The sequence below is a fragment of the Saccoglossus kowalevskii genome, chromosome 7, assembly GCF_978046115.1.
Source record: "Saccoglossus kowalevskii chromosome 7, keSacKowa6.1, whole genome shotgun sequence".
Lineage (NCBI taxonomy): Eukaryota > Metazoa > Hemichordata > Enteropneusta > Harrimaniidae > Saccoglossus > Saccoglossus kowalevskii.
Window position 1 is genome coordinate 2,765,241 of NC_140647.1, and position 26,489 is coordinate 2,791,729.

The window sequence follows — 26,489 nt, forward strand, 5'->3', positions numbered from 1 at the left end:
TCCCGAAGTCAGTTTTCTGTGTAGGGAGAACAATGACAAAGAAGAGGTTCAGCACCATGAGGAGGAGACTGGTGAACATCCTACCCTGAACACCAGAAAATGTTTTAAAAAGGTCTTGAAGTTGGACAAGACTGTGAATTGTATTGTCCAATAAAGAGGAAGCATCAAAAGCATCCTCAATAGAACGGATGCAGAAGAATATTAAAGATTACTGTCAGTTGTTTTAAAATGTTTATTTCATGCCAGTCACAAGAGTGCAATTTAAACGATTTTTTCAAACACGAAATGTATTTTTCGCATTTATTTTATTACCAAGTTTACGCCAGCTAACTGTAGTTGGATATACGATGTAATTTGAGCAATTTTACCCAGCCTTTAAAGTTATTCTCATTTCATTGTTTCATGGCATTTATTTGATCTAATGACATCAGGCTCATTATAATCAACAGAAGTAGTGCTATTATATCATCACTTATTGAAATAAATTCATGATCCGTGACGAGACAGAATAAAGACGAGGAGAAACCTGCTGATTCCATGATATTCCATTCCGTATTTGTCATACATAAAAGACGCGATGAACAATACAATGACTGTATTATACCCATATGACAGCGCCATCTCACAGAGGACTTAGCAAAGTGTCAACCATACACCTGTCCACGGTTATTGTACGGACGATTCATGGCTTATGAAAAACACACCGTGGGAAATATAAGCCTCGCTCTTCTTGTTATTGGTTTGTTAATGCTAGTCACTGGAATACTGAGTTTCGTGTTCGCAACAGTCACGGGATGGCCAAGAGCTTTCACGCCGTTATGGACGGCAATTCTGGTAAATCATTCAAATATACGTCATATATTTTAAATATTGTTATCCACAGTATGTACAAAATTGCGATAAGGGAGACATACCTGTTATTGTTTGTTTTTGATTTTTGTTTTGTTTTTGCAGTCGTAGTCAATAGTAGGGTTTCCAACTTTAACCGGACATCCATTGTTTAATGTTTCACATCGCGGTCTGTCAGCTACAGTGGTTGTTTCTTACGAATTAATTACGCTCTAAAAATGGTTTACGTGTCTTGAATGATTTATAATTATAAACAAATACATTACATTGGTATAGGGATCTTTGGAAGCAAGTAGTGCAAACTATTTCTCGCTGGTATGAAATATTCTACATTTGCGGCGGAACCAAACTTACATGTTTACATAGAGAACAGAACAACAAAATTACACACATCCTCGACTATTGAAAAATCATTTTTCGCCACAATAAGAACAAACCCTGTCTTAAAATAGCATTTTTGTTTGAATTTTGGCTCCTTTCCACTACCAGCTGGTGACCTGTATATATCTAAGTGTTGCCAAATTTTGAAACGTATGCAAATGAGGATAAATAATTATAATACACGGATTGTTTGTAGGTTATTGTTGATGGTATATAACACATTTAATTTAATTTAACACATTTAATAACATATTTCACTTCATAATACCAACTAATTATAGTATTTGTTATTTCTATTGTGTCTATCACACTGTGTTTTAACCAAACCTTATACTACTGAACTCCTCACCAGCTCTCAGTCTAGCAATGCTATTTTTGGCTGCGATTAGTTTTTTGTATGACAGGGTGGGTCAGGTCAGAATGGGGTAAAACATTTAACCTTTACTAATTCCATCCGATTATATTGTTAGTATGCACGCAGTGACTAAATTTAACTTGTTTGCATTATATGAAAATCACATTTATAATTTATTCTGTTATATTATAGTACTATGTTTTAGCGAATTTAAGTTTGGTTCTGAAATAAAAATGTGCATCTACAAATACTGTGAATTTCTCTCGAGTCAAATCGTGATGATTTATCAATTTGCATCCCAATGTTTATCCCTTATTTGTTTATCAAGGCTATCGCGATTGGTAGTGTTGGACTCCATGCATCGAGAAATGACAGGGTATACACAATTGTAAGTACGCCTTTCACAACTCACATTATTAATATCATTTTAAGGTGGACCATTACTCATAATTTCTGAGAAAGTTGGTAACACATCTGTGAGATTGTTCACTTCTTTACTATGTCCAATCAGTTTTTATTTACTATAGTTATTAACCGATTGTTAATGTGTACACTATTTTGTGAACATTGGTCAAATATATTACAAATTGATATTTTAGAACAATTTCATAGAGCACAATGTTACAGAAGGATAGCATGTATTATCTGCTTTTTAAAATCCAACTGTAAGAAAAATTCATAATAGCAAATGTTTCAGCCAATGAATTGAGAATTGCCATAATAACTCCACAAAAGTTCTAATACCACATAATAATATCATTTAAGTCAACATTTTAATAAAACATAAGTAATATCCAGGGCATGTTCAATTATGAGCATGCTTCTACCTTGTGAAGGGTAATGAGCTAAAATATAAATGTTGTACAATTCACAGGAATACTGCAGCGGTAAGGGGTCTCTTGTATTCATGAGACCGATTATACAACTACCTAACGCTTTTTCTTTCGCTTAACACGTGATCATAAATATAATAATATTGCTGTGATTCATTTAGTACACATATTTATTCACATTCATTATTTATTCTCGCATGTTGTGTTACGTTCCTTAGAGCAAGTTTTTCCGAATATCCAACATGGTGTTAATATTTTCTTCAATTGTATGCTTTATAACTGTAATCACCGACCTAGTCCGAGGGACGGATGAGTTCGTCTTTGAAACACATATAGCTGGGGTAATACTGTTCTCCATACTTGTGGCGCTAGCCTTCGCGTCGCTGATCACATCAGGTATCGCCGTCAGCAGCAGAGCAAATGTACCGGAGAGGGTAAGTGAAATCAATGGTTGAGTTAGTAAAATGGTGGCGAATATTACATATATCTGCATCATATTTATTTATTTATTCATTCATTTATTTAACTCACTGATCAGTTATTTTCTATAGTTTTTGCCTGACGAAATAATATTTATGCAAAATATTTTACATTTTTTTATTTCAGGTAGTTGTTATTCAAGGACCCCTACCACATGTATACACATCAACATCGCCACCAATCGGTGAGTATTCAAATATTTTGTTTTGCGCACACAGGTCAAATGTTAAAAGTTAAAAAAATAATTATATCTGCATGTTATTTATTGAGTATGGTCGAACTTATAGTTATACTTTGTGTTATATATTACTATGGTAACAACCTATATGCTACCATTTTATAATAATTTTCATAATGTTTCAACAACTGGTGACTCTTTGGTGCTGCTCAGCCAATGCATCTTACTTGTTTTCAGTTACAAATGAACCTGCATTTACGTATTCATCACAACCATCGGTACCACAGCAGTCATCGCAACACTATTCATCACAACCATCGGTACCACAGCAGTCATCGCAACACTATTTACCAGAACATTTCAGAACTGTATATAACTGAACTACATAAAAGTTCCTGAGATGCGCCAAGAAGAGCCGAATCATGGAGATTTCTAATATTCAAAATAACAATAAGCATTATGTCTATGTAATATTTAATGTATACATAAGAACAGTAGATTAGTAACAGATGTTTACTGCACACGATAAACCTTTACATAAGTCGCGCCCTCTAGCGCTTCTAAGATATATTAGACCACTTTCACTGAAATCGGTGATACGTAGTTTTGCATCCCCACGCACCGGATATGTATTGTGTATTGTGCTGAGGGATGTACTAATCGACGTGATATAAGTAAGATTTGCTTTCATCAAATATCAACAGACTGACACTGTTGCATTTTACGACGTATTGCTTGCACTTACGTCTCGCTATCAGGAAAGTGGTCTATAACTATTTATACTAGCCGTTAGCAATGTCATTACATTATTTAAATATTATTATCAAAATATTTTCAATCAATTACTTATTTCAATTTTGTTTGCAATTATTTGCTGACTCGGTAGGGAGTGTAGGACCAGGACTTGTCAAAAAGCAATAATGAACGCCGCGACTAGATTGGAGAGTTTGCCTCATGTCACGCCATTGTCTATGTCGTAGTCTTCAATTTGGGTGCGAACGATTTCGAGATCGAGTACCGCAAGTCTTATCCTTTTCCCATAGGCTTTTGCGCTTTACGCACTAGCATTTTTGCCACAGGCAACCTTCAATGTTGGTGGTCAATCGTCTCACTATGCACGTTTCGCCAGTTGTTTTACCTGAAAATGTACCACACAACATAAAATAAATTGACAACAAATTATTTATTAATGTATGACTTCTCTAAAACCCTAAATTTAATGGCGAAACACTAATCGATGTATACATTACTCAGACGGCATATGTTAAAATGTTAAGGCTACTGTGCTAAGCTAACAACTCTAGTTTATTTTTTTAATTTTATTTTCATGTTATTGAAGGAATACCAACTTGTTGTCAAGCTGACACATTGATTTTTCATGGTTTAATGGTGCTATTAAATTACGAATGGTAATAGAATAAAAATTGCATTGAAACAATATTATGATGTGAACGTAACCTATATCATGAAATCCTTATTGTTTAGATTTATTATTGACAGTATATCAACCGAATAAATACAAATATAGTAGAATGTCTTTCACTCACATGACATGGAGCAACAGCATGTGTCACTTAGTACAAATCAAAGAAGATGTTTGAAAAAAGGGGCAATAATAAATTAACTCCACTTCAATCTAATAAAAAGTCTGACAATGGAGAAGCAGTGCACAGCAAATGCACAACCACTATCAACTATCAAATCATCTTTTGAGGAATAGACTAAGCTTGGTCAAAAAATAGATACCTTGAAAAGAAATTGAACAATTGAAATTATCTGAAGAAGTACAATACGAGTACCGCAGAAAATGTTATCAGTCTCTACGTCATAAGCTGAATCTAACAAAGTTTGAAAAGAAAGTAAGTTTATCTTCCTCCAGGAAAGCCTCCTCATCTAAAAGAAGGAAACTATTTGACCAAAACATGTGTGTTTTCTGTCAACATGATGACAAAACAGCTCTATATAGTGTGAGTTGGGAGGAAACTTAACTATTATAGATATTAAAGCATCAAGTCAAAATCAAGAATTCTGTACCAGGTTTACATTTCTCAACGAGGATTTAGATGCTTTTGCCAAAAATGTGAAATACTACATCAACTGTTTACGAAAAGAGACACAAGCAATTGAGTCATCTAGCTGTGGAATTTACATCACTTCAAAAAAAAAAAAAAAAAAAAAAAAAAACTATTGGAAAAGCTACTATTTACATAAAAATAGCAAGTATAGTAGAAATTGTAGTCACAGATAATGAAAACTGTGAATCATACTTCCCCAGTGTTGATATGAATTCCATACATAATACTTACAAATGTCTGGTTGAAGAGAAGGATGTGACATTCAAACCAGAAGCCATTTACAAACGACATATCAAAAACATCCTGCTTGAAAGAATACCTGAAATTGAATTTGCAAAACTTGGAACAAAACCAGAAATAGTATTCTCAGAGTTTACCAAGGAAAAGCAGATGGCCATGTACAAGGCATCCAGGATTATTTGCAACTATTGCAGACTTGATTTGCAGTATGCTACAATATTAGATTAACTCCAGTATTATTAGTACTTTCTTATTGTGAAAAGCCGATTTCTATTGCCACTACGTTGTCAAAGTTGTTGGAATTAATGTTTTTAAAACAATTAATGGTCTTTATTACCATAACTGTCAAAAGAAGCTTATCACAAAAACAGCACCCACGATGTAAACCTATTCACGTCACAGTAGTCCGTTTATGAATTGTATAGTGCTTACCCAATGTTTACAGTAAAAATACGTGATTTCCTATAAAAAGAATCGATATAAACAAATATATCAGGATTACATGTTCCTTTACTATGATGTCATTTCTCCAATTAGATTGCAATCATCATATTTCTAGTGATATTTGTTTGAAGTGCGTAATCAAGCTAGAAACAACAGGTTCGGTTTGCATATTATTGATGAGAAACAAAATACGATTACGCATGCGCATTGTCAATATATCGACATTTTACAACTCGTATACAGACTCTCGGTAATGACGTAGCGTACATGTCGAACAGTCAAATTACTGCTGTATACCACAAACTGGCGACGGACTAATGGCTTACACTAGACATACTGTGAAGAGGATTAGTATTGCGCTCCTAGTTGTTGGTTCTCTCATGGTAGTGTTTGGAGTAGTGAGTCTGTTATTTGTTGTTGTCCCTGGTTGGCCACGTGACTCCGCCGCGCCTATATGGACGGGTGCTCTGGTAAATTTACAAATACTGTTATTTTTATTTGTTTTGTGTTGAGGTAGAAAAAAACAAAACACATTCATGTTCTGTGTTATACTTAGGTAATGATCTGCTATAATTTGGTTATTTTATATTTTGGGAATGAACAGACAATCGTATGCACAATGTCAATAGTAATGAGTTGTATTCAGGTGATGTCCTGTTTTAAAATGTCAGTGTCCAACTGAACAACTCTAATTGGCGATGAAAACATCCCTGTGTTGTTTATTTGCAATGACGTACTTATGTTTGATTTAAACAATTTTAATCCTTCGTCACATCATTCGAGATTTGTTGTTTTCAAGGTTATTTATTAAAATAAAACGTTTGATCATCGCATTGTGTGTATGTCGCAACTCTTCACCACGACGCACCACGGTTATCAATGATATCCGTTCTCTTATTCTATCTACGACGACTTATATTATAGCGATACGATTTTGTTTGAAATATGAGCCACGGGAGTGTTCTCAGCATGGTATACGCATCGTAACCTGCCCGCTCACAAATGGGGATTACAGTATTCATCTGCAGAGTACCTAAATTTAGAATTGTAAACCTGTTTATGAAAGCGACATCGAAACCATTTTTTTCAGTGGCCATATTGGTGTATAAAACACACCGTGTAGAACACGCAGTCATGGTGATCTCTCTAATATAAAATTTTACATTATTTGGTACCCCAATTACGATACACTCAAGTATATGTATCCCGATTCGGAATCACAACGTTGTTTTCGTTGACATCCGATAGCACTAGTAGTTTCGAAATGCTCTCAATTGTCCAACGCGTTTTGTAAACCATGCATCACGATATATACAATAGTTATGATTTCATCCTTAGTGGAGGATTTTATAGAGCAAGGAATGTTTGTTATCATTACGAGTCACATTTTGTATTATTGTTATTAACTAATATAAAGTTGTCATTTCTCTAGGCCATCGCAATTGGCGCTGTTGGTATTCACTCAGCGAGAACAAATCGAATACATTCCGTGGTAAGTCGAGTCTACTGTCATGATTTATTTTTATTTGTCTAAAGATCAGTCACCGATACGACTAGATAGTTGAGTTCTAGTGGACAGCTGGTTAATATCATTTAACACATTTCCATAACCTGTTAACATTTAAGCTTATACGAGGTCATTGACGGAACTTGACTCAGCGAATGGAACTAATTGCGATATACAGCCAAATCAAAGTCAGCTTGGACGTTCAGTTGTGAGACATGACAAAATAAACGGTGCCAGCGATAAATTTCGCCAATGAAAGAACAAAATAAACGCAACCAAAGGCGCCGACCACGCGCGTTGGAAATAAATAGAACACGTTGCGACGAGAAATCTCACCTGCATCTTTCACTCACGCAAACGCATACACATGCTATTTCCATATATTGAATACGTTGGCAACTTGAAAGCAACAGTCTCACACTGAATACATATGTTTAACAATTATCAAACTAAACATTCAATGAAGCAGACTGCGACGATTAAGGCGAAAAGACAAGGCTAAGACGAAAAATGAATTGAATATCCATCTTTTGAAAAAATCAGCTAAACGGTGAATTGGCGAGTTATCAACGAAGACGACCGGACGTCTCCGGTCATGAACTGGCTGGTTCGAATTTATCCACTTTTACAGTGATGAATATTGCGTTCGAGTTGAGTTACTAGTAATTACAAGCCTGATTTACATTTTTCTTGTGTTTTTTTTGTCAATGTATTAAATATAAGTGCCCTGGGAAATAGCATAATTATATTGCGTGAGTGAAAGGGGCTGCCAGAAAGAGTGTGTGTCACAACGCGTTCTATTTATTTCCAACGCGCGTGGTCGGCCCCTCTGATTGCGTTTATTTTGTATTTTTATTTTCGAAATGTATCACTGGCTGCGTGTTTTTTATACGTCTCGCAACTGAAAGTCTAAGCTGACCTTGTTTTAGCTGTAATCGTCGCCAATCTGTCTACTATTTCTGACAATTTCTTAGGTGTAGATTTCCCGTTATAGCAGGCGATTAATCAGTAGATATGACGTGTCCAGTACGTTGTGTGATTGGCTGTATGATTGAAAGCTACGCCTTATACCAGTAGTCTTTATACTCCCTTGTAATTGGCTGGTCTTAGTTAGTTAGTTAGAGAGTTCCGACGTGGCGCTGAGATGAGAGGTTGAAACGATACGAGTATCTGTGTGTTTTGTTCAGTGAAAAGGTGGTGAATTGGCCGAACCCTGGTACCTCAGAATTGGTTTAATAATACGATAATTAAACCTTGATACTACTGTAGGGCGTGGTGCGGTGAATATTAATGAGTAAACCATATCCAGCTTTAAATCGCTATGAATATTGTATTTATTTTATTTGCCGAGACGCTACTCTAAAGAAGGCATTTCAAGATATTTACTGCTATTACCGCAGCGTACACTCAACGGACACGCTATATTGTCCTCGGTTGTAACTTATCAACCCACTCTCTAAACCCATTACATATGATAAAACTAACTTCATTATTGATTGCTTACATATTCAGGGCGTCTTTTTCATGGTGTTCAACTTAGTGTTGATACTATGCTCTTTATTCAGTCTTATATCTGTTATCATGGGAGTTATTGATACCGTGAAGGAATTCGTTTTCAAGACACGAATAGGGAGTGTTGGCATTTATATTGTGGTTGCCATTTTGTCGTTTGTGTCACTTGTGACGTCATGTCTCGCGGTAAATAATAGAGAGAGATCTCCAGACAAGGTAAGTTGTCGGCATTTGTCAACAAAATAAGTGGCGTTTTGAGTTTCGTTATTTAAGATATATGGGGAACTATAGGAGAACATGATGCCCCAGGGTTTGACTGAACCCCACCAAATCTGTTCTAAACGTTTGGAATTTCGGCATTCCCATGATACATTCCATGGTAGGAAAAAGTAAAAAGAGGAAAGAGGAAAAGACTCAGACAGTATGGCGTCGCATCGACCTCCACTGCGCGTCGGTCGACACTACTGATGTAATGTCTTCGTGCATATGTTGCAGTATCCTCGTAAAAACCTCATATTGTGATGTATCATGACCTGAAAACGTTGTTTTGCAGCAAATTTGTTTTGGATATGTTCAATATCAAACATTGCACATGCGTATTAATTTTGTCATAGAAAATAACGGTATATATGCATACATTTTAGACTATGATATCTCATAATACAATGTGTTTATCAATATGCAATACCAAATATGTATCTTTTCGTGACATTGCATCTAAATCGCGTTTGATTCGCATACATCCATGTGTTCGAATTTCGTCTGTTCTATTTTGACTTTTTCCATATACTAGTTACAACTTTGGAACTAATATGTCTAAACTCTGTAAAATATATGTGTTCGAATTTCGTCTGTTCTATTTTGACTTTTCCCATATACTAGTTACAACTTTGGAACTAATATGTCTAAACTCTGTAAAATATATGTGTTCGAATTTCGTCTGTTCTATTTTGACTTTTCCCATATACTAGTTACAACTTTGGAACTAATATGTCTAAACTCTGTAAAATCTATGTGTTCGAATTTCGTCTGTTCTATTTTGACTTTTTCCATATACTAGTTACAACTTTGGAACTAATATGTCTAAACTCTGTAAAATATATGTGTTCGAATTTCGTCTGTTCTATTTTGACTTTTCCCATATACTAGTTACAACTTTGCAACTAATATGTCTAAACTCCGTAAACTCTATGTGTTCGAATTTCGTCTGTTCTATTTTGACTTTTTCCATATACTAGTTACAACTTTGCAACTAATATGTCTAAACTCTGTAAAATCTATGTGTTCGAATTTCGTCTGTTCAATTTTGACTTTTTCCATATACTAGTTACAACTTTGGAACTAATATGTCTAAACTCTGTAAAATATATGTGTTCGAATTTCGTCTGTTCTATTTTGACTTTTCCCATATACTAGTTACAACTTTGCAACTAATATGTCTAAACTCCGTAAACTCTATGTGTTCGAATTTCGTCTGTTCTATTTTGACTTTTCCCATATACTAGTTATAACTTTGCAACTAATATGTCTAAACTCCGTAAACTCTATGTGTTCGAATTTCGTCTGTTTTATTTTGACTTTTCCCATATACTAGTTACAACTTTGCAACTAATATGTCTAAACTCCGTAAACTCTATGTGTTCGAATTTCGTCTGTTCTATTTTGACTTTTCCCATATACTAGTTACAACTTTGCAACTAATATGTCTAAACTCCGTAAACTCTATGTGTTCGAATTTCGTCTGTTCTATTTTGACTTTTTCCATATACTAGTTACAACTTTGCAACTAATATGTCTAAACTCCGTAAACTCTATGTGGTCGAATTTCGTCTGTTCTATTTTGACTTTTTCCATATACTAGTTACAACTTTGCAACTAATATGTCTAAACTCCGTAAACTCTATGTGTTCGAATTTCGTCTGTTTACTTTTGACTTTTCCCATATACTAGTTATAACTTTGCAACTAATATGTCTAAACTCCGTAAACTCTATGTGTTCGAATTTCGTCTGTTCTATTTTGACTTTTTCCATATACTAGTTACAACTTTGCAACTAATATGTCTAAACTCCGTAAACTCTATGTGTTCGAATTTCGTCTGTTCTATGTTGACTTTTTCCCATATACTAGTTACAACTTTGCAACTAATATGTCTAAACTCCGTAAACGTTACGTGTTCGAATTTCGTCTGTTCTATTTTGACTTTTTCCATATACTAGTTACAACTTTGGAACCAATATGTCTAAACTCCGTAAACTCTATGTGTTCGAATTTCGTCTGTTCTATTTTGACTTTTCCCATATACTAGTTACAACTTTGCAACTAATATGTCTAAACTCCGTAAACTTTATGTGTTCGAATTTTGTCTGTTCTATTTTGACTTTTTCCATATACTAGTTACAACTTTGCAACTAATATGTCTAAACTCCGTAAACTCTGTGTGTTCGAATTTCGTCTGTTCTATTTTGACTTTTTACATATACTAGTTACAACTTTGCAACTAATGTGTCTAAACTCCGTAAACTCTATGTGTTCGAATTTCGTCTGTTCTATTTTGACTTTTTCCATATACTAATTATAACTTTGCAACTAATATGTCTAAACTACGTAAACTCTATGTGCTCGATTTTCGTCTGTTCTATTGTCATGAATTTGTTTTCGCGTATCTGTTAACCGACTTAATTAGTTGATTATTAGCTGAATTGCTGTGTTATGTCTGTCATCGTGTAGGCCTATTTGAAGTTTTGGACGGAACTTGGCTCAGTGATTTGGAACTAATTACCAGATAACCGCCGCTATTTAGACTACTCATTCTGACAGTTTATATCCATAGTTATTAATGTAGTGAACGATTAATCAAAAGATATGACGTATTCAGTACTTAGTGTGATTGGCTTTATGATTGAAGGTTACGCCCTAGAGTCTTTTACTGTTTTGTAATTGGTTAGAGTATTGAAAATGAATAAAGAGAGTTTGAGTTGGTCTTGGCGAATACTCCACGACAGACGCAGTCGAGTCGAGTCGAGAGTCCAGTCCAGGGGCGAGCCTTGAGGCAGTCCAGTCTTGGGCGAGTCTTGGTTCAGCCTTGTGAGATTCTTGGGGACTTTTCCCCAGGACGCTGTGTCTTATAGAGTGCTCGGTTGATCGACTAAGACGAGAGTTGAAACGTATTTCGTTGTGTGCGTCTTATTTGACTGTAAAGTATAAGTGACTTTCCCGATCCCGTACCTCGAGGGGACGCGATAGAGAGACGAGACGTGTTTCCACCTGACACGTGTGGAGAACCCCGAGAGAAGAGATTTTCCCCCGTGATACTATTTTGACTTTTTCCAAATAATAGTTACAACTAAACTCCGTAAACTCTATGTGTTCGAATTTCGTCTGTTCTATTTTGATTTTTTCTATATACTAGTTACAACTTTGGAACCAATATGACGAAACTCCGTAAAAGTTATGATGGTAAGAAATGCTGATTATGAAAGCATGTTTTAGGTCATTAATTTCGTTTTGTTGCAGGTTGTTGTTGTTGTGCACGAACCAACTGAACACACGGAAACATCGCCACCAATCGGTGAGTTTTGGCTAACCATCGTGATACACCATTCATGTAGTCGTGGATAATCCATATTTTTATGATGAACTTTGATTTGCGTGAAATAATTGTGATGTATTGTATATTAACTGGCGCTAGCAATTATAGTTGTGTCGCTGTCACAGCAACGAACCAAGTTTTGACAGTTGCTTAGCAACAGGTATGACATAATATATACATTATTTGAACGTTTAATGAATTATAGTGGCAACACTCAGTAACAACTTCGTACAGTCTGCTTATCAGTAGTATTCATTAATATCTGAAAAAAATGAAAGGTTTCCACTACCATTACTCAAATTAGTGTTGAATAAAATTCACGCAAACCATATAGATATGAGTGTACATAATTTGACATCACACACATTACCTCTTTAACTCATTCTGTGTGGTAATCCGAATATAATCCGAACTTTTTTGTTTCACTGTTCACTGTTTTATGACCACGTGCAATAATTTATCAGTAACTCATCTGACAGTAGACAGATATGTCTATGAGTTGGTCCAGTGAAACTAACATGAGGACGTTTCCGCCCTCGATACAGTTATCAATACTTGAACAGTTCTCAATGGGATGCCCGCCTATTAACGCGCACTAAATTTACACAAAGCAAAATCATTTATTTAAATTTATTGCAGTTGTTGGTGAAACTTCGTACGTGTACACGCCACAGGCAGAGATATATGCAACATCGAACACTGGGGCGTCTCCGGAACCATATTATCCACAACCAACTACAACTATCTCTACGTCATACAGTCCTCCTGACACCCCTACATTGAATAATGGACATCATATATACTTTGACTAAAGCCTAATTTAGCCGAAATCATTTTTAATAATTTATAAATAAGTTACATTTCTAAAATTGATATATGCCTAAGCCTTTTTTACATACTTCAAATGTATTTGTTTAATGTGCGCATAATATTGAATAAATTACTATATATCTCGGCCTAAATTATGTAATTTCTGAAACTAAAAACATTATGTCGAATTTAAGTTGTCGTGCTCTATTTGTCTCGTAAATAACAATAATATATACAAGTATCATTCATGCACACATCTATCACATGTATATAATCGTATGCAAATATTTTCAAAATAGTAAATTGCAGTTTAAGTAAATAAAACTTTAGTTCATTTATGTCATGAATGTATTTATTATTTGAAGGAGACTTTCGTAGAGGAGATGTACTAGTATATACAATAACATGTAAGTATTTTGTCCATAACAAGTCTGTTTCAATCAACCATAGCTGATTCCGTAAATAGCTCTTTCTCGTTGACTGCCACGCATGGGTAAACAAAAACAGCGGCACAATCAGTGATACTTACTTGTCCGTCATACCAGTGTGATTCGTCTTATAGTAAGCATCTGCAGACACAAAGTTAAAGTCGCTGGTCACTGGTAGCATAGTGGTTGTCGCATCAGACTCATGATCGGTAGACCCAAGTTCAAATCCTACCTTAGGCTGAACATCAAAATGGTCGACCCCTACCCTGGGTGAGTGTACCACAGACTCAATGGGAAGGCCGATTCCACTGGCCGAGATTCATTCACTAACGAATGCGACTTTGGGGGAACCTTGGTTAAGGTTCGCAGGTGCTTGTGTTCGACCGGGCCTGGTTGACGCCAGGATAGCGCATTACAAATTGCCATTTGACAGAGAGATGGCCACACAACCCTGTCATGTAGTCCCAAACATGAATATGACTTCTGTGGCAAAATGCACTATGTGTCTTCACTAGCACTTGCAATTTGCACATACAAAAAAAAAAGTCAGGAGAGACAACAGTGACACTGAATGTCCGGAACTGTCGCCTGGCACAAAAAATATTTAAAAAAAAAAAAAAAAAAAAAAGTTAAAGTCGCACTTTATCACAAATGTACACGGCAGGCAACCGCCTTTTAGCCACATGTCGATTTCATTATTTATTGTATTTTGAAATATTTTAACAAGCCTTATAATTTTTCAATGTTAATTTTTAGAAAAGTATATGTCACAGTGAAGCAGAATGTACACAAGCGACTTGAGACACAAGGCATCATTTCTTGCAATTGGTTGTATTTGACGTTGTTTATATAGTTTAATACTGTTTTTGTAGGATAGCGGAATGTCCGCCAGTCCTTTATAATTTCATACTTATGAATTGTCCATTTGTTTATTATCATCGATTCCTAATATGAATATGGATTGGTTGTGATATAATTCATAGACGAATTTAAATATACCGATGAGCCACGATGCATATCATGTTTCAGTCGTCATGTTTAAATGTCACAATAACGCAATGCTACGTCACGCTACTTCTTGCGATTGCACAGTTGAAATAAACATACTGCATTACATGTTACTGAACTTTTGCTCTTTGCGAAAAACACGACTGCTGAGACCACTGTATTGTTTATTTAATTGACATCATTAACTCCAGTCGGCGTATCGACAAAAGGCAGAGTAGTTTCCCATGTGGCAGTTTATTTACCCTGTGGTATATCTATTAACGTCTCGTCTTAGAAAACCACAATTTTTGTCGGAAAATCTGTGTAGTCGTATTATCTCAAACGCTGCCGCCATCAAACAGACTCTTACCGCATATTGTTCATGGCTGGTATTAGTAGATGGATTACGCAACATCCTGTGTGTAGATAGTTTTAATGCCGCCTTTCATGTCTGAATTTATATTTAGTATTAGTAGTAGTTGTTTACTTCAACTGTATAAACAACACGTGTTAACTATCTCTGTATTACTGAGAAATAAATCAGTTCTTCTTCAGGTTTGAAACAGTCAACATCGCCTTGTTTTACTCTCTCGCACACACACATACGTCGAACCTTTTCCCACATTAGAATTTATGGTGCCGAGACCAGGATCTTGAACTGAAACAGAGAGTAAACCAAGACATCATCGATATGGCAGAAACTGACGGCCAGAAAGCAAGCAAGAAGCGTAAGGGCAACAGAGGACAGATGACCAAACAGATTCACAAAGCCGAAGAACTCATGCAAAAAGACGAATTCTTGACATCCGATAAAGATTTGATGACTGCAACAATACAAGATATAAGGCAATGTCTAAAAACCATTCAAGAATGCGATGACAAAATACTGGATGAAGCCGAAAACGATGAAGTATACGCCAAAATATTCGAAGAAGCAGATGACTACGGAATCAAGATAAACGAAACTTTGGTGCGTTTTCAAAGCTTTCTAGAGAGAAACACTGAACAAAGACCGGTAACAGAGACACCCACATCACCCGATACTTCGATGACATCAAGAACAACAAGAACGGTCAACCTACCCAAGTTACAGTTACCAACGTTTGAAGGTAACATTCTGAAATGGACCACGTTCATTGACGCCTTTAGGTCGTCCGTAGATAATGACTCTAGTCTGGAAAACATCCAAAAATTCCAGTACTTGATGACACAACTAAGTGGTGAAGCAGCACGAACTGTCGAAGGTCTGCAGTTAACCAACGCAAACTACTCAGAAGCACTGACACTCTTAGAACAAAGGTATGGTCAACCACATAAGATTATTTCTAGCTACATGAAGGCATTACGGGAGCTACTATCAGGGGTAAATATCTCTTCTCTCGGGGTTCTCCACACGCGTCAGGGGGGGAAACTCGTCTCGTCTCTCTCTCGTCCCCTTGAGGTACGGGATCGGGAAAGTCACTTTAACTTTACAGTCAAATAAGGCACACACAACGAAATACGTTTCAACTCTCGTCTTAGTCGATCTTTTGGAGCACTCTATAAGACACAGCGCTCTGGGGAAAAGTCCCCAAGACTCTCACAAGGCTGAACCAAGACTCGCCCAAGACTGGACTGCCTCAAGGCTCGCCCCTGGACTGGACTCTCGACTGCGTCTGTCGTGGAGTATTCGCCAAGACCAACTCAAACTCTCTTTATTCATTTTCAAAACTCTAACCAATTACAAAGCAGTAAAAAGACTCTAAGGCGTAACCTTCAATCATAAAGCCAATCACACTAAGTACTGAATACGTCATATCTTTTGATTAATCGTTCACTACATTAATAACTATGGATACCAACTGTCAGAATCGCGACGGTTATCTGGTAATTAGTTCCAAATCACTGAGCCAAGTTCCGTCCAAAACTTCAAATAGGCCTAAACGATGACAGACATAACACAGCAATTCAGCTAATAATCAACTAATTAAGTCGGTTAACAGATACGCGAAAACAAATTCATGATACTACAACCACCCGATAATTCTTTATCAAGTATGACCAATTTTTACGACAATCTAGAAACCTACATTCGTGGATTGCGATCTCTTGGTAAAAAGGAGGATTCCTATGGCGATCTACTTGTTCCGATTATTTTCGAGAAGTTGCCTGCAAATACAAGAACCCAGATTTCACGCGAACATGGTAATAAGGCCTGGTCGATAACAGAATTGAAGAAAGCCATACACAAAGAAATCCAAGCTAGACAAGCGGGTAATCCGATAGAACAATTCAATGAACAACACGCCACTGAAAGATATTCACCCTCTACAACATCTTTTCATGTTGGATACAAGTCAAACAGATCTTGCGATTTCAAGCCTAGACCCATCAAATGCGCATACTGCAAAGCTGCCCACTCAGCACATGCTTGTGAAATCATAATTGGACCTGATAAACGTATGGCTATAGTGAAAAGAGACAGATTGTGCTTTAATTGCTTAGGACACCATAATGTACACGAGTGCAAGTCTAAATATCGCTGTAAATTCTGTCACGGGAAACACCATTCTACGCTCTGCGACAATGCTAAGAAGACACCCGTGAAATCACAAACTTCCGGTATTGAAGACACACACGTCAAACTGACACCAACTACCAGTCCAGTATTACTTAAAACTGTCTCTGCGACTATCTCCAGTTCAAGACAGGGAACTTCTGTCAACATATTACTAGACGAAGGCGCCCAGCGCACGTTTATTACCCAAGATATAGCGGACAGACTTCAGATTGACACCCGGAAATGCCGAACAGAAAACCTAAATCTCGCTACATTTGGTGCTAACAAGACGACTGTTCAAGCAAGACCTATTGTTCATATCACCCTACAAACAAAGCAAGGACCGGTTTCCATTGACGCCCTGGTTGTACCAAGAATTTCCACTCCAGTCACTAATTACGTGAGTGTTACTGTTTCTAAATACGAGTATCTACAAAAACTCTCACTCGCACCTCATGTCGAAAAGGACACTTTCGAAATAGGGCTTTTGATAGGTGCCGACTACTATTGGTCCATTGTGCAAGATAACGTGATTCGGGGTCCTGGGCCAACTGCAGTTCAGTCGAAATTGGGCTATCTTCTATCTGGACCGACCAACATACATAACAATACATCAGTTATGAACGCTACGTGTTTAAAGGTTATGGTAGACAGTACTAACGACGAACTCAATTTCTCGCGATATTGGGACTTAGAAGCCATCGGTATTTCTCACAAAGAACACTCCCGTCAGACTGATTTCGAAGAGTTCAAAAAAAATAATTTGACCCGCATAAATCATAAAACTGTACCCCCTTGAAGTACAAGATATTAGTTTTAACAGTTCGTCCGTCAGCGATACAATTTCAGCGACTCAACGAACAATAGACAATGTGCAAACAACGCGTTCAAAAAGAATGGCTGCACTCAATGCAAAGGAATTTATTAGACTCTCGGGTTAAGACAATATGTAATCTGTATATCGTACTGTACTGTAAACAGTGTGCTTGACATTAGTTCGTTTGTTGTATCTAAATTCTTTCGTTTATTTTTAATTTACACATTCTCTATGTACTTGTATTCACATACGTATTGAATTTATACTACTTTCTTTGGATTACCGCGTAGATGTTCGAATTGTTATTATATTTGCTCGTGTTATTGTTTCGATATTTGTATTAATTCTTAATTTTCACTTTGATCGTTTATTATCTCGCTGGCCCGGAGTGTCGGAAAATCTGTGTAGTCGTATTATCTCAAACGCTGCCGCCATCAAACAGACTCTTACCGCATATTGTTCATGGCTGGTATTAGTAGATGGATTACGCAACATCCTGTGTGTAGATAGTTTTAATGCCGCCTTTCATGTCTGAATTTATATTTAGTATTAGTAGTAGTTGTTTACTTCAACTGTATAAACAACACGTGTTAACTATCTCTGTATTACTGAGAAATAAATCAGTTCTTCTTCAGGTTTGAAACAGTCAACATCGCCTTGTTTTACTCTCTCGCACACACACATACGTCGAACCTTTTCCCACAATTTTCTTTCAACTCATCTCTTTTCTACCTCCATGGTTACACCAACATCGAAGTGCATTCTCAAAGTGCTGTGTGCAAAAATGCGCGTATTATGCTTCTATGTCGATCGGATGAAGTCGGACACCCTGTTTCGTTTCTGCTCATAATATAATAAACAAACCACAATTACCTATTTCATGTAAGTTTACACGGTACATAGCAGTATAGCATAGGTTTCAATTATCAAACATTGGACAGTATCATTGCTTTCAGCTCTGACACGTTCCGAAATTAAAACTAAACTAACATCAATAACATTGATCAAAAGGAATGACATTCGACTCATCGCATCAAAGGCAATAATATAACCTAGTTGAATGTATACGTTGTGAAGCTTACAATGAGTCGTTTCTCGGGCATATCACGCAGGCTTCTCTGGAATCTGGAATACGTCGACCTTGATGATAGACTCAATTTGAAGAACTGTAAAATACTAAACCAATGTTCCATTGCTTGGCTCAATGGCCCATAGAATAATGGCAAATTGTGTTGTGATTTCAAAGGTTATCTGGGTGTGAAATGCGTTAAGGCCTTTTTCTAATGGCATTGCACTAGAACAGCGTACATATGTGTGTGCCTTTGGAATCGTTAATGAGACAAGGACGGCAGTTGGCATATCTTTTCAACATTTATAACACCGATAAAAGAAATAGTATTTCTTGTGTTATGGTCATTTAATAGTTTGAATACGTCAATGAATAAGACGGAGCTAATCGACTTATAAATGGCAAGATCAATTTAAAAAAAAGAAGGGATGCCGTAGATTTGCAACCCTGTAAACAGCGCTCATCATAAGAATAGTTTGTTTGTTGTTTCGTTTATCTTGTCAAATCATTGGACGTAATATAGTACATTCACCGAGCGTATTAGCGTAAAGATAATATTTACATTTAAAAGACAGCCATGGCCTACATTTTACAAGGTTTATGTCCTATCTTATATTATTTGCTTTCTGTCACATTGTTTTCATAGTTTACACATTATAACACAATAAAATAGACATGAAATGAATGGACTGCAGACGATATGAAACTTAATTGACAGTTGCTTTCATCTGTTCGCCGTGTCTGTGGGTTAGTGTATTGTCATTTTCCACAATTCATTGTAGACAAAAAAACAGACAATACTCAGCAGATATAGTGTGAAGTAAAAGTAGGTATCACAGCGCCACCAAGTTGAAAACAGCTGCATTCCAACGAACATCGATATGTACCCCGCTGTGTGTACACGTGAGTTTGACTATCAGGGTCTTCTAGTCTTGCTGCTCATTAGGAGCGCGTTATTTTTGGAGGTTTACACGTGTTTTACAGAAGTGGCGTGTTACACTAATATGGCGAGCCGCATTATCCTGGCACAACGATTGAAATACTCAATGGCACGGAAATACGCGGATGAAATTGCTAGATACGAGTATTAAGTTCAAGTACAAATTACTGCAAAATCGAGCCAAAAAGTACTTTCTCGTACGATCGTTGGTCGCTTATCCTTTATAAACAGTGGAAATTCATTAAAAAAAACTCCTGACAACTAACAGCAGTTTACATAACTTAAAAATCTACCTTGTAACCCGTGACATTCAATTGAAACGCTCACAATTGAAATATGTCAGTAACGGAACACAACCTGTGAACAAAGTCCATGACCGACCGAACAAGGACGTACGACGTCATCGCTCTGAGTTCGCGAAGATGTAATGCAACTTATGATTGCCGATGATTAATTATTAATGAGCATGCTCCGCCGAGGTGATGTCACGGCCTACTCAAAGTAGCTTGTCAGTACGACAGCGCTGATAAGTCGTACATTTTGAGTGGTTGTTCTTAAGCAACTACCGATGCTAGATACAACTTCTATACCCGGAGGTTAAAGAAAATATTTCTTTGCGTTAGCAAGGTAGCAACGTTGACTGAAGCATTACTCTCAAACAGAAGGGTCTTTCACCAACACCATGCATAGCTGGGGAAGTCAGTGTCTTATCTACTGCGTGTCTTCTGTTTTGTTCGTCATACTGTTTTCGATGGTATGTCATTCTCAGGCTTGGGGGTGAGTACTCGGGTCCGAGTTTACATTGTTTTCATTAATTGCACCACATAACACGGGTGTTATCAGGCAGTCTACTGGGTGTGTATGAATCGTGATATATACAATGAATCCAAGGGAGACGCAGCGACCGATGCAAAGTATGTTTGGCGCTAAGCAGGATGAAATATATTTTGTCAGAGATGTTCTCACAAATGATAAAATGTGAGAGTTCAGACAAAACTTTGCCCGTCTCTTGTATGTATACTAATATATAAATTATAAATATGACAGGTATTTTAGATGTATTATACATTTGCATATTATCACTGTTTGAGCTGTTCGTAAAACAAGGTTTCTTGTCAACTGAATGTAAATATTAATAATAGTATGAAGCGTAATTGTAATTTATTTTTCCTGATCCCATAAGTATTCACTAGTTATGCATTACCTTAATTAACGTTGCCGCGTGTAGCAGATTGTGGTATGTGTGGCAACTTAATCTCTCGTTGCGTTTATAAGTAATTCACATTGGTGTGCGTCTGAGTGAACATTAATTTATCGGAAAACTAAATACCAAATCTAGATTGATACGATTGACAGCCTGGGAACCCAGAGCTTTATGCTCAAATTGTTTTACAAATCATATAAATGAAAATATTCTTTTTAGTGAAATTGCTATACGCAAATTTATACGAGGCCGGATTTCATGAGATTATAGATGATATATTGAACTTAATAAAGTGTTATCGGTACGCTTGGACTCGCTGCGTTATTTAGTTGTGCCATTAAAATATTGTATTGACAGGATTTTGTTATACGATTATAAGTGACTTGTACGATAGTAAATGAATGAATGAGTATTCTATTCTATTCTATTCTATTCTATTGTATTCTATTGTATTGTATTGTATTGTATTGTATTGTATTCTATTCTATTCTATTCTATTCTATTCTATTCTATTCTATTCTATGTTATGTTATTTTATTCTATTCTATTCTATTCTATTCTATTCTATTCTATTCTATTCTATTCTATTCTATTCTATTCTATTTTATTCTTGCTTGGAACAACAATCTAACAGAAAAAACTAGGCAATTTAGAAAGTTAACATTTCTGATTGTGATTCACATCATACACTGTGTGTTCACAGACTTGTGTAGCTGTGTGTTTTTTACGATTCCCACGAACACACGCATCAAGCTGATAGTGTATGAATGCTTGAAAGGGGTGTACAGTATTTTAATTTCGGGTAACTGAATATAATCACATTTTTCACAAAATAAACCCGATTACATTTTGCCACAGCACCAAGTTGGACAGAAAAAGTGTTTCCATGGAAACATAACCAGGACTCAACACTCTTGCATAGTTTTCCCTTCCATCAAAGGTCAGGGTAATATGTTACATTATATATAAATGAATCCAACTATTTTGTTATAAACTCGTGATTCAAATTCGTTTTTATACACGCAAAACAAGATTACACGAATGTTAATTTACGAGTCGTGCATGAGCACAAGTGCCGTGTTCTGTTACATGGCGACTGAGTTTTGAGTTGATGGGCTGTGAAGTGAATTTGCGTCAGAAGGTTCACTTGGGAATAATTGCAGCGTACACAACAGGTGAATGTAGGCTGGCTGAACGAATCACTTCCCTGTGGAGGTTTATTTTATACTCGTACGACCGTTGCTCGGTAGCCAAGCGTGATGAGAAAATGTATTTAATTGGTCGCATGTGAATAATATAGTGAGGAATCCCACAATTCCATGCCTGTCTGAATGCTTCGCTAACTCAGACGGGGACAGAGTGGCTGATACATTAAACGCAAGACTGTCGAGGCTACCGTACGATATGGGCCGCAAGTGACCGCTTTCTGTACCAACTTGCAGCGCATGGAAAACGCATCAAAATTGAATGAATCAACTACCAAAAGACTAAGCATTAAATAGAAGTTATAAAAGGAGAATGCGTAAAACTGCTCTCAAAACTTTGACAGCTCGTTTATCACGCACGCCGAATGTGTTATGTTGTTTCAAACTGTTTTTGCCTTCACGCAATTTATTAAAGTGTCCGAGCTGACGATTGCATGACAACAACAACTCACTGTGGGTTGTCAACATTTGGTCATGTAAAATCACCGCGATTCACGGGGAAATGGAAGTAAATTGGATACGATGTGCTCAAACCAGCATATCGATTTCTTTCTAAATGACAAATTTAATTGTGGTATAGCTGCATAGCGCCCAGACTCGCTTCGTTATCTCGTGCAGGTGAAGATCATTGCGACTGAGATGTTCCCATGGTAACACAATAGTGTTTGTTAACGTCTGTCTCTCTCCATATAACAATGGTTAATTGCACGATAGTTGTCTATTCTGGCATCACATATAACTAGTATCAGTATTCAAAGCAAATTAAACTACCTTCACATTCATGGTAAAGATTTTTCTAGATTTTTCCTCCACACGTTATGTTTGATGCGAGTAACGTCGAATCCAAATACTCATTTGCTTGTTTAACAATTTTCATACAATTTATATTATTTCACATGTTTTCATCTCGGCCCTATGTATACAATTTATATTATTTCACATGTTTTCATCTTGGCCCTATGTGTACAATTTATGACCGTACGATCATATATACTTAGTCATACTGAAGCTGTATGAATCACGATTTTGTTGTTTGCTATTCAGGGATAGGAAATGGTTGCATTTTTTGTAAGGGATGCCGTAGAACGTAATGTATTCAGCTGTTATCAACTACATTTCATTAGGTATATAGCTTCACAGTAATCACGCAACATCAAATCTTTAGAATTTTGTTATTTCATGAAAAGTCGAATACATCGTTAAAACTATATGGTTGTTTTGAATTGCTCGCAATAAAAACAATCTTATTGTTGTCATTGTTTGAATGACTCCTTTATCCTAGAATATTCCTAGTTATTAATATTATACGTTTAAAAGAAAGACATGCCGCCATGAGATTCATTGTGTAAAAAGCAAAGAATATGTGACATGTAAAGCGAATAATTTACGTATTTTACATATTTTAAGTCTTGTTAAATATCACCATATATATGATAAACAATTATAAACTTTTGATCATAAAATGAATGTAGAAAAATAAGGAGCAAGATATTATATATAATTCTTTAAACAATTATAAATTGTTTCATGTACATAATATCTACCAAATGTTGCTATAAAACGAAATTAGCATATAATAATTAATTTCCATTTTTATTAAGTGAAACCTCTGTTGCTATAGATCTTCATACTATTACCTAAACCATCGTTAAATGTACAAGTGCCAATTGACCAATTCATATTCTGTTTGTGATTCAATGCTAGTTCAATAAATATACCGTTGTTGCAACTACGCGTGATACATTGCATACTAATCAAATGTTTTCACGGGATTCTGATCAAATACAGTCTACATATACCTGATCAGTGTGCGTCAACTCACTGACATACTTTATTTGTATAGTTTAGCATCACTAGTGAAATTATTAAATCTATTTTTCCTTCCAAAACTACAATACGGTCTTTGCCATTGTACGGAAAGTAGATCACAACAAATGTAGAATAAATTAAGGAATCAATTTAATATTTCAAGGATAACCATGCAATACAAATAATCTCATTTTCGTGTTTGCGCAAACTCAATGCATCTCAGATTGCTCGTACAGTATCTACCAATCGCTCATCGACGTGACGTGGCAGCGACTCATGATCAACTAGACGGGAAAGTAAAACAAAGGTCACTTGAACAGATGAATCATAATAGAACTGCGCATAATATCAACACATGTTCTGCTGAATGTAATGACATCACAATACGACTTATAATACGATTTAGAGTGCCTGTCATTTGAAAACTGGATCTAAAAGATAGCTTCATGATAAGATCTACGTAAGTAGCACGGCCATTTATAACACTAGACTTATCTATAATTCCTGTTAATGCTTTTGTAGCATTTTTCACGCATATGTATTTATAAATACACACGGGCATTGCATATTAAGAAAATAAATACATGCCCGAACTTTGCAAATTCAATCTTCACCGGTCAACGACATGGCTCAAGTTATAGAGTTAGATATCACAAACGTACTAACAATTAATAACACAGAGAATGATTGTGATTGTGGATATGCTTATAACTACTATAATGGAAACATGAAATCAATATTGATAATTACATCTACCATTATAATTCGAATATGACTTTTCTCAACAAAATCTATGTTTGTAATTTAAACAGAAACTGAAACGCATATAATGCCACATGCAGTGAAAGAAGGCAACAAAAAGGGGAAATCACATAATCATATTTTCTGTTACATGGTTCCATCACATATTGATGATGATGTCTAGGTGTTTTTCGTCTGGTACTTGAATCACTGATGATTGCAAATCTGATCATTTTGGAATCTGATTTTCACATTCAATGATTTCATCAAATGCACAGATTGACGGGTAAATGATATGTACGAGTACTCTTGCCCAATCCACATATAACTGTGAATCAACGTTTTAAATCAAGGGCATGGTGGTACAATTCTTTGAAACCAACAATACTTCAGTTAATAATAACATTTTAAATCATTTGTACATGAAACAAAATGTAATAATCTTATGATATTTAAACCATAACGCATTAAAGAGTGTAGTAAGCATCGCGTGAATGTGAAAACATAATTAAAAGTGACGGCTGGAATTCAGTAGTTAATGTACGTAGTTATCTGATAATTATATTATGCGTGACATAAAATCGGTGTATAACTATTTGGTTATCATGACGTGTTGTCGAATCATCTGACATTGAATGTATGCATTGAGTTTCATGGTATATAATTCTCGCACCGATTTCTAGTGTGTGTCAGTTGTCTGTGTTTTTTTATTTGTGGATTATTTATATAGTAATTGAGGATTGTGTGTTTGTCGTTTGTTTTATTTATCTGTCGAGTGTTTGTCTGTCGCGTGCAGTTTTGTATTGTTTTTGTGTACACTGCGTGTTGTTTGTTTGTATTGTTTGTATTGTTTGTATTGTTTGTATGTTTTCGATTATTTGTCAGTAATTTGTTACTTCGTACTGATGGATTGTGTTGTTATGTACTAGTGGTTTGTTCGTTAGTCATTTCTTTTCTACTCTAAGTATAATATTTAAACGAATGTTTACTGTTGTTTTTATGAAACTGTCAAAAAAGCATTCTTCGTTTCCTCTAATTAAAATCCTGTATATACAGCATCAACACGCACGATATGCCATATGTCCACTTGTTAACCCCACACTACAAGAACAACGTTTTCAATTCATGATAAATCATTAACTAAAGTATTCGTAACATACAGCATCAAGCATATACATTCAAATGTATTGAATCTTTAATAGTGATTAGAAAACACAACATAATGAAGGAACTCAATTAGACCGACAAGCCTGTGTCTCTAAATTAAGTCTAACTGAAATAAACAGGGTATGTATACAAGTATCGATATGCCTACATCTGTAGATCGTACTCTTGAAAACTCGACTACATAGTCAACTCCTACATGTTATATTCAGGAAAATTTGTATTTATCTATTTGCCATAGATTACAGGTAGTACAAAGAATTAAAAACATACGACAAGAGAGAGAGAGAGTACATTGCGAAATAATAAATATTAAAAAATTAAATAGAAT

The 26,489-nt window shown here is 35.9% G+C and overlaps 3 protein-coding genes across 5 annotated transcripts; all 3 read left to right on the top strand.

Moving 5' to 3' along the window:
- Positions 1–627: 627 nt before the first annotated feature.
- LOC102807563 (uncharacterized) lies at positions 628–4,514 on the top strand. The gene is made up of 5 exons (XM_006815338.3): positions 628–834; positions 1,914–1,973; positions 2,637–2,852; positions 3,025–3,082; positions 3,314–4,514. Exons 1-5 carry the CDS (start codon positions 685–687, stop codon positions 3,454–3,456), a joined length of 627 nt encoding a protein of 208 aa, XP_006815401.1. The 5' UTR covers positions 628–684; the 3' UTR covers positions 3,457–4,514.
- Positions 4,515–6,001: 1,487 nt separating this feature from the next.
- On the top strand, positions 6,002–18,676 carry LOC102807687 (uncharacterized). 3 transcript variants are annotated; one of them, XM_006815339.3, is made up of 5 exons: positions 6,039–6,305; positions 7,268–7,327; positions 8,855–9,070; positions 12,370–12,424; positions 13,085–13,593. In XM_006815339.3, the coding sequence occupies exons 1-5, from the start codon at positions 6,153–6,155 to the stop codon at positions 13,255–13,257; spliced, it is 657 nt and encodes a 218-aa protein (XP_006815402.1). In that variant the 5' UTR covers positions 6,039–6,152; the 3' UTR covers positions 13,258–13,593. The 3 variants fall into 3 exon arrangements, with proteins under 3 accessions (XP_085357094.1, XP_006815402.1, XP_085357093.1); XM_085500967.1 differs by lacking the exon at positions 6,039–6,305 and adding an exon at positions 6,692–6,972; XM_085500968.1 differs by lacking the exons at positions 12,370–12,424; positions 13,085–13,593 and adding an exon at positions 16,732–18,676 and having other exon boundaries at positions 6,002–6,305.
- Positions 17,112–18,008, top strand: LOC146740183 (uncharacterized). The gene has a single exon (XM_085501583.1). It carries the CDS (start codon positions 17,112–17,114, stop codon positions 18,006–18,008), a length of 897 nt encoding a protein of 298 aa, XP_085357709.1.
- Positions 18,677–26,489: the final 7,813 nt, after the last annotated feature.

Bases quoted from the DNA above. Each gene is read 5' to 3' on its own strand.
- LOC102807687 (XM_006815339.3), top strand. From the start codon at position 6,153: ATGGCTTACACTAGACATACTGTGAAGAGGATTAGTATTGCGCTCCTA. The intron at 7,328-8,854 runs GTAAGTCGAGTC...TTACATATTCAG, and splicing joins CAAATCGAATACATTCCGTG to GGCGTCTTTTTCATGGTGTT. The intron at 9,071-12,369 runs GTAAGTTGTCGG...GTTTTGTTGCAG, and splicing joins GAGAGAGATCTCCAGACAAG to GTTGTTGTTGTTGTGCACGA.
- LOC102807563 (XM_006815338.3), top strand. From the start codon at position 685: ATGGCTTATGAAAAACACACCGTGGGAAATATAAGCCTCGCTCTTCTT. The intron at 835-1,913 runs GTAAATCATTCA...TTGTTTATCAAG, and splicing joins CGTTATGGACGGCAATTCTG to GCTATCGCGATTGGTAGTGT. The intron at 1,974-2,636 runs GTAAGTACGCCT...TACGTTCCTTAG, and splicing joins ATGACAGGGTATACACAATT to AGCAAGTTTTTCCGAATATC.
- LOC146740183 (XM_085501583.1), top strand. From the start codon at position 17,112: ATGGCTATAGTGAAAAGAGACAGATTGTGCTTTAATTGCTTAGGACAC.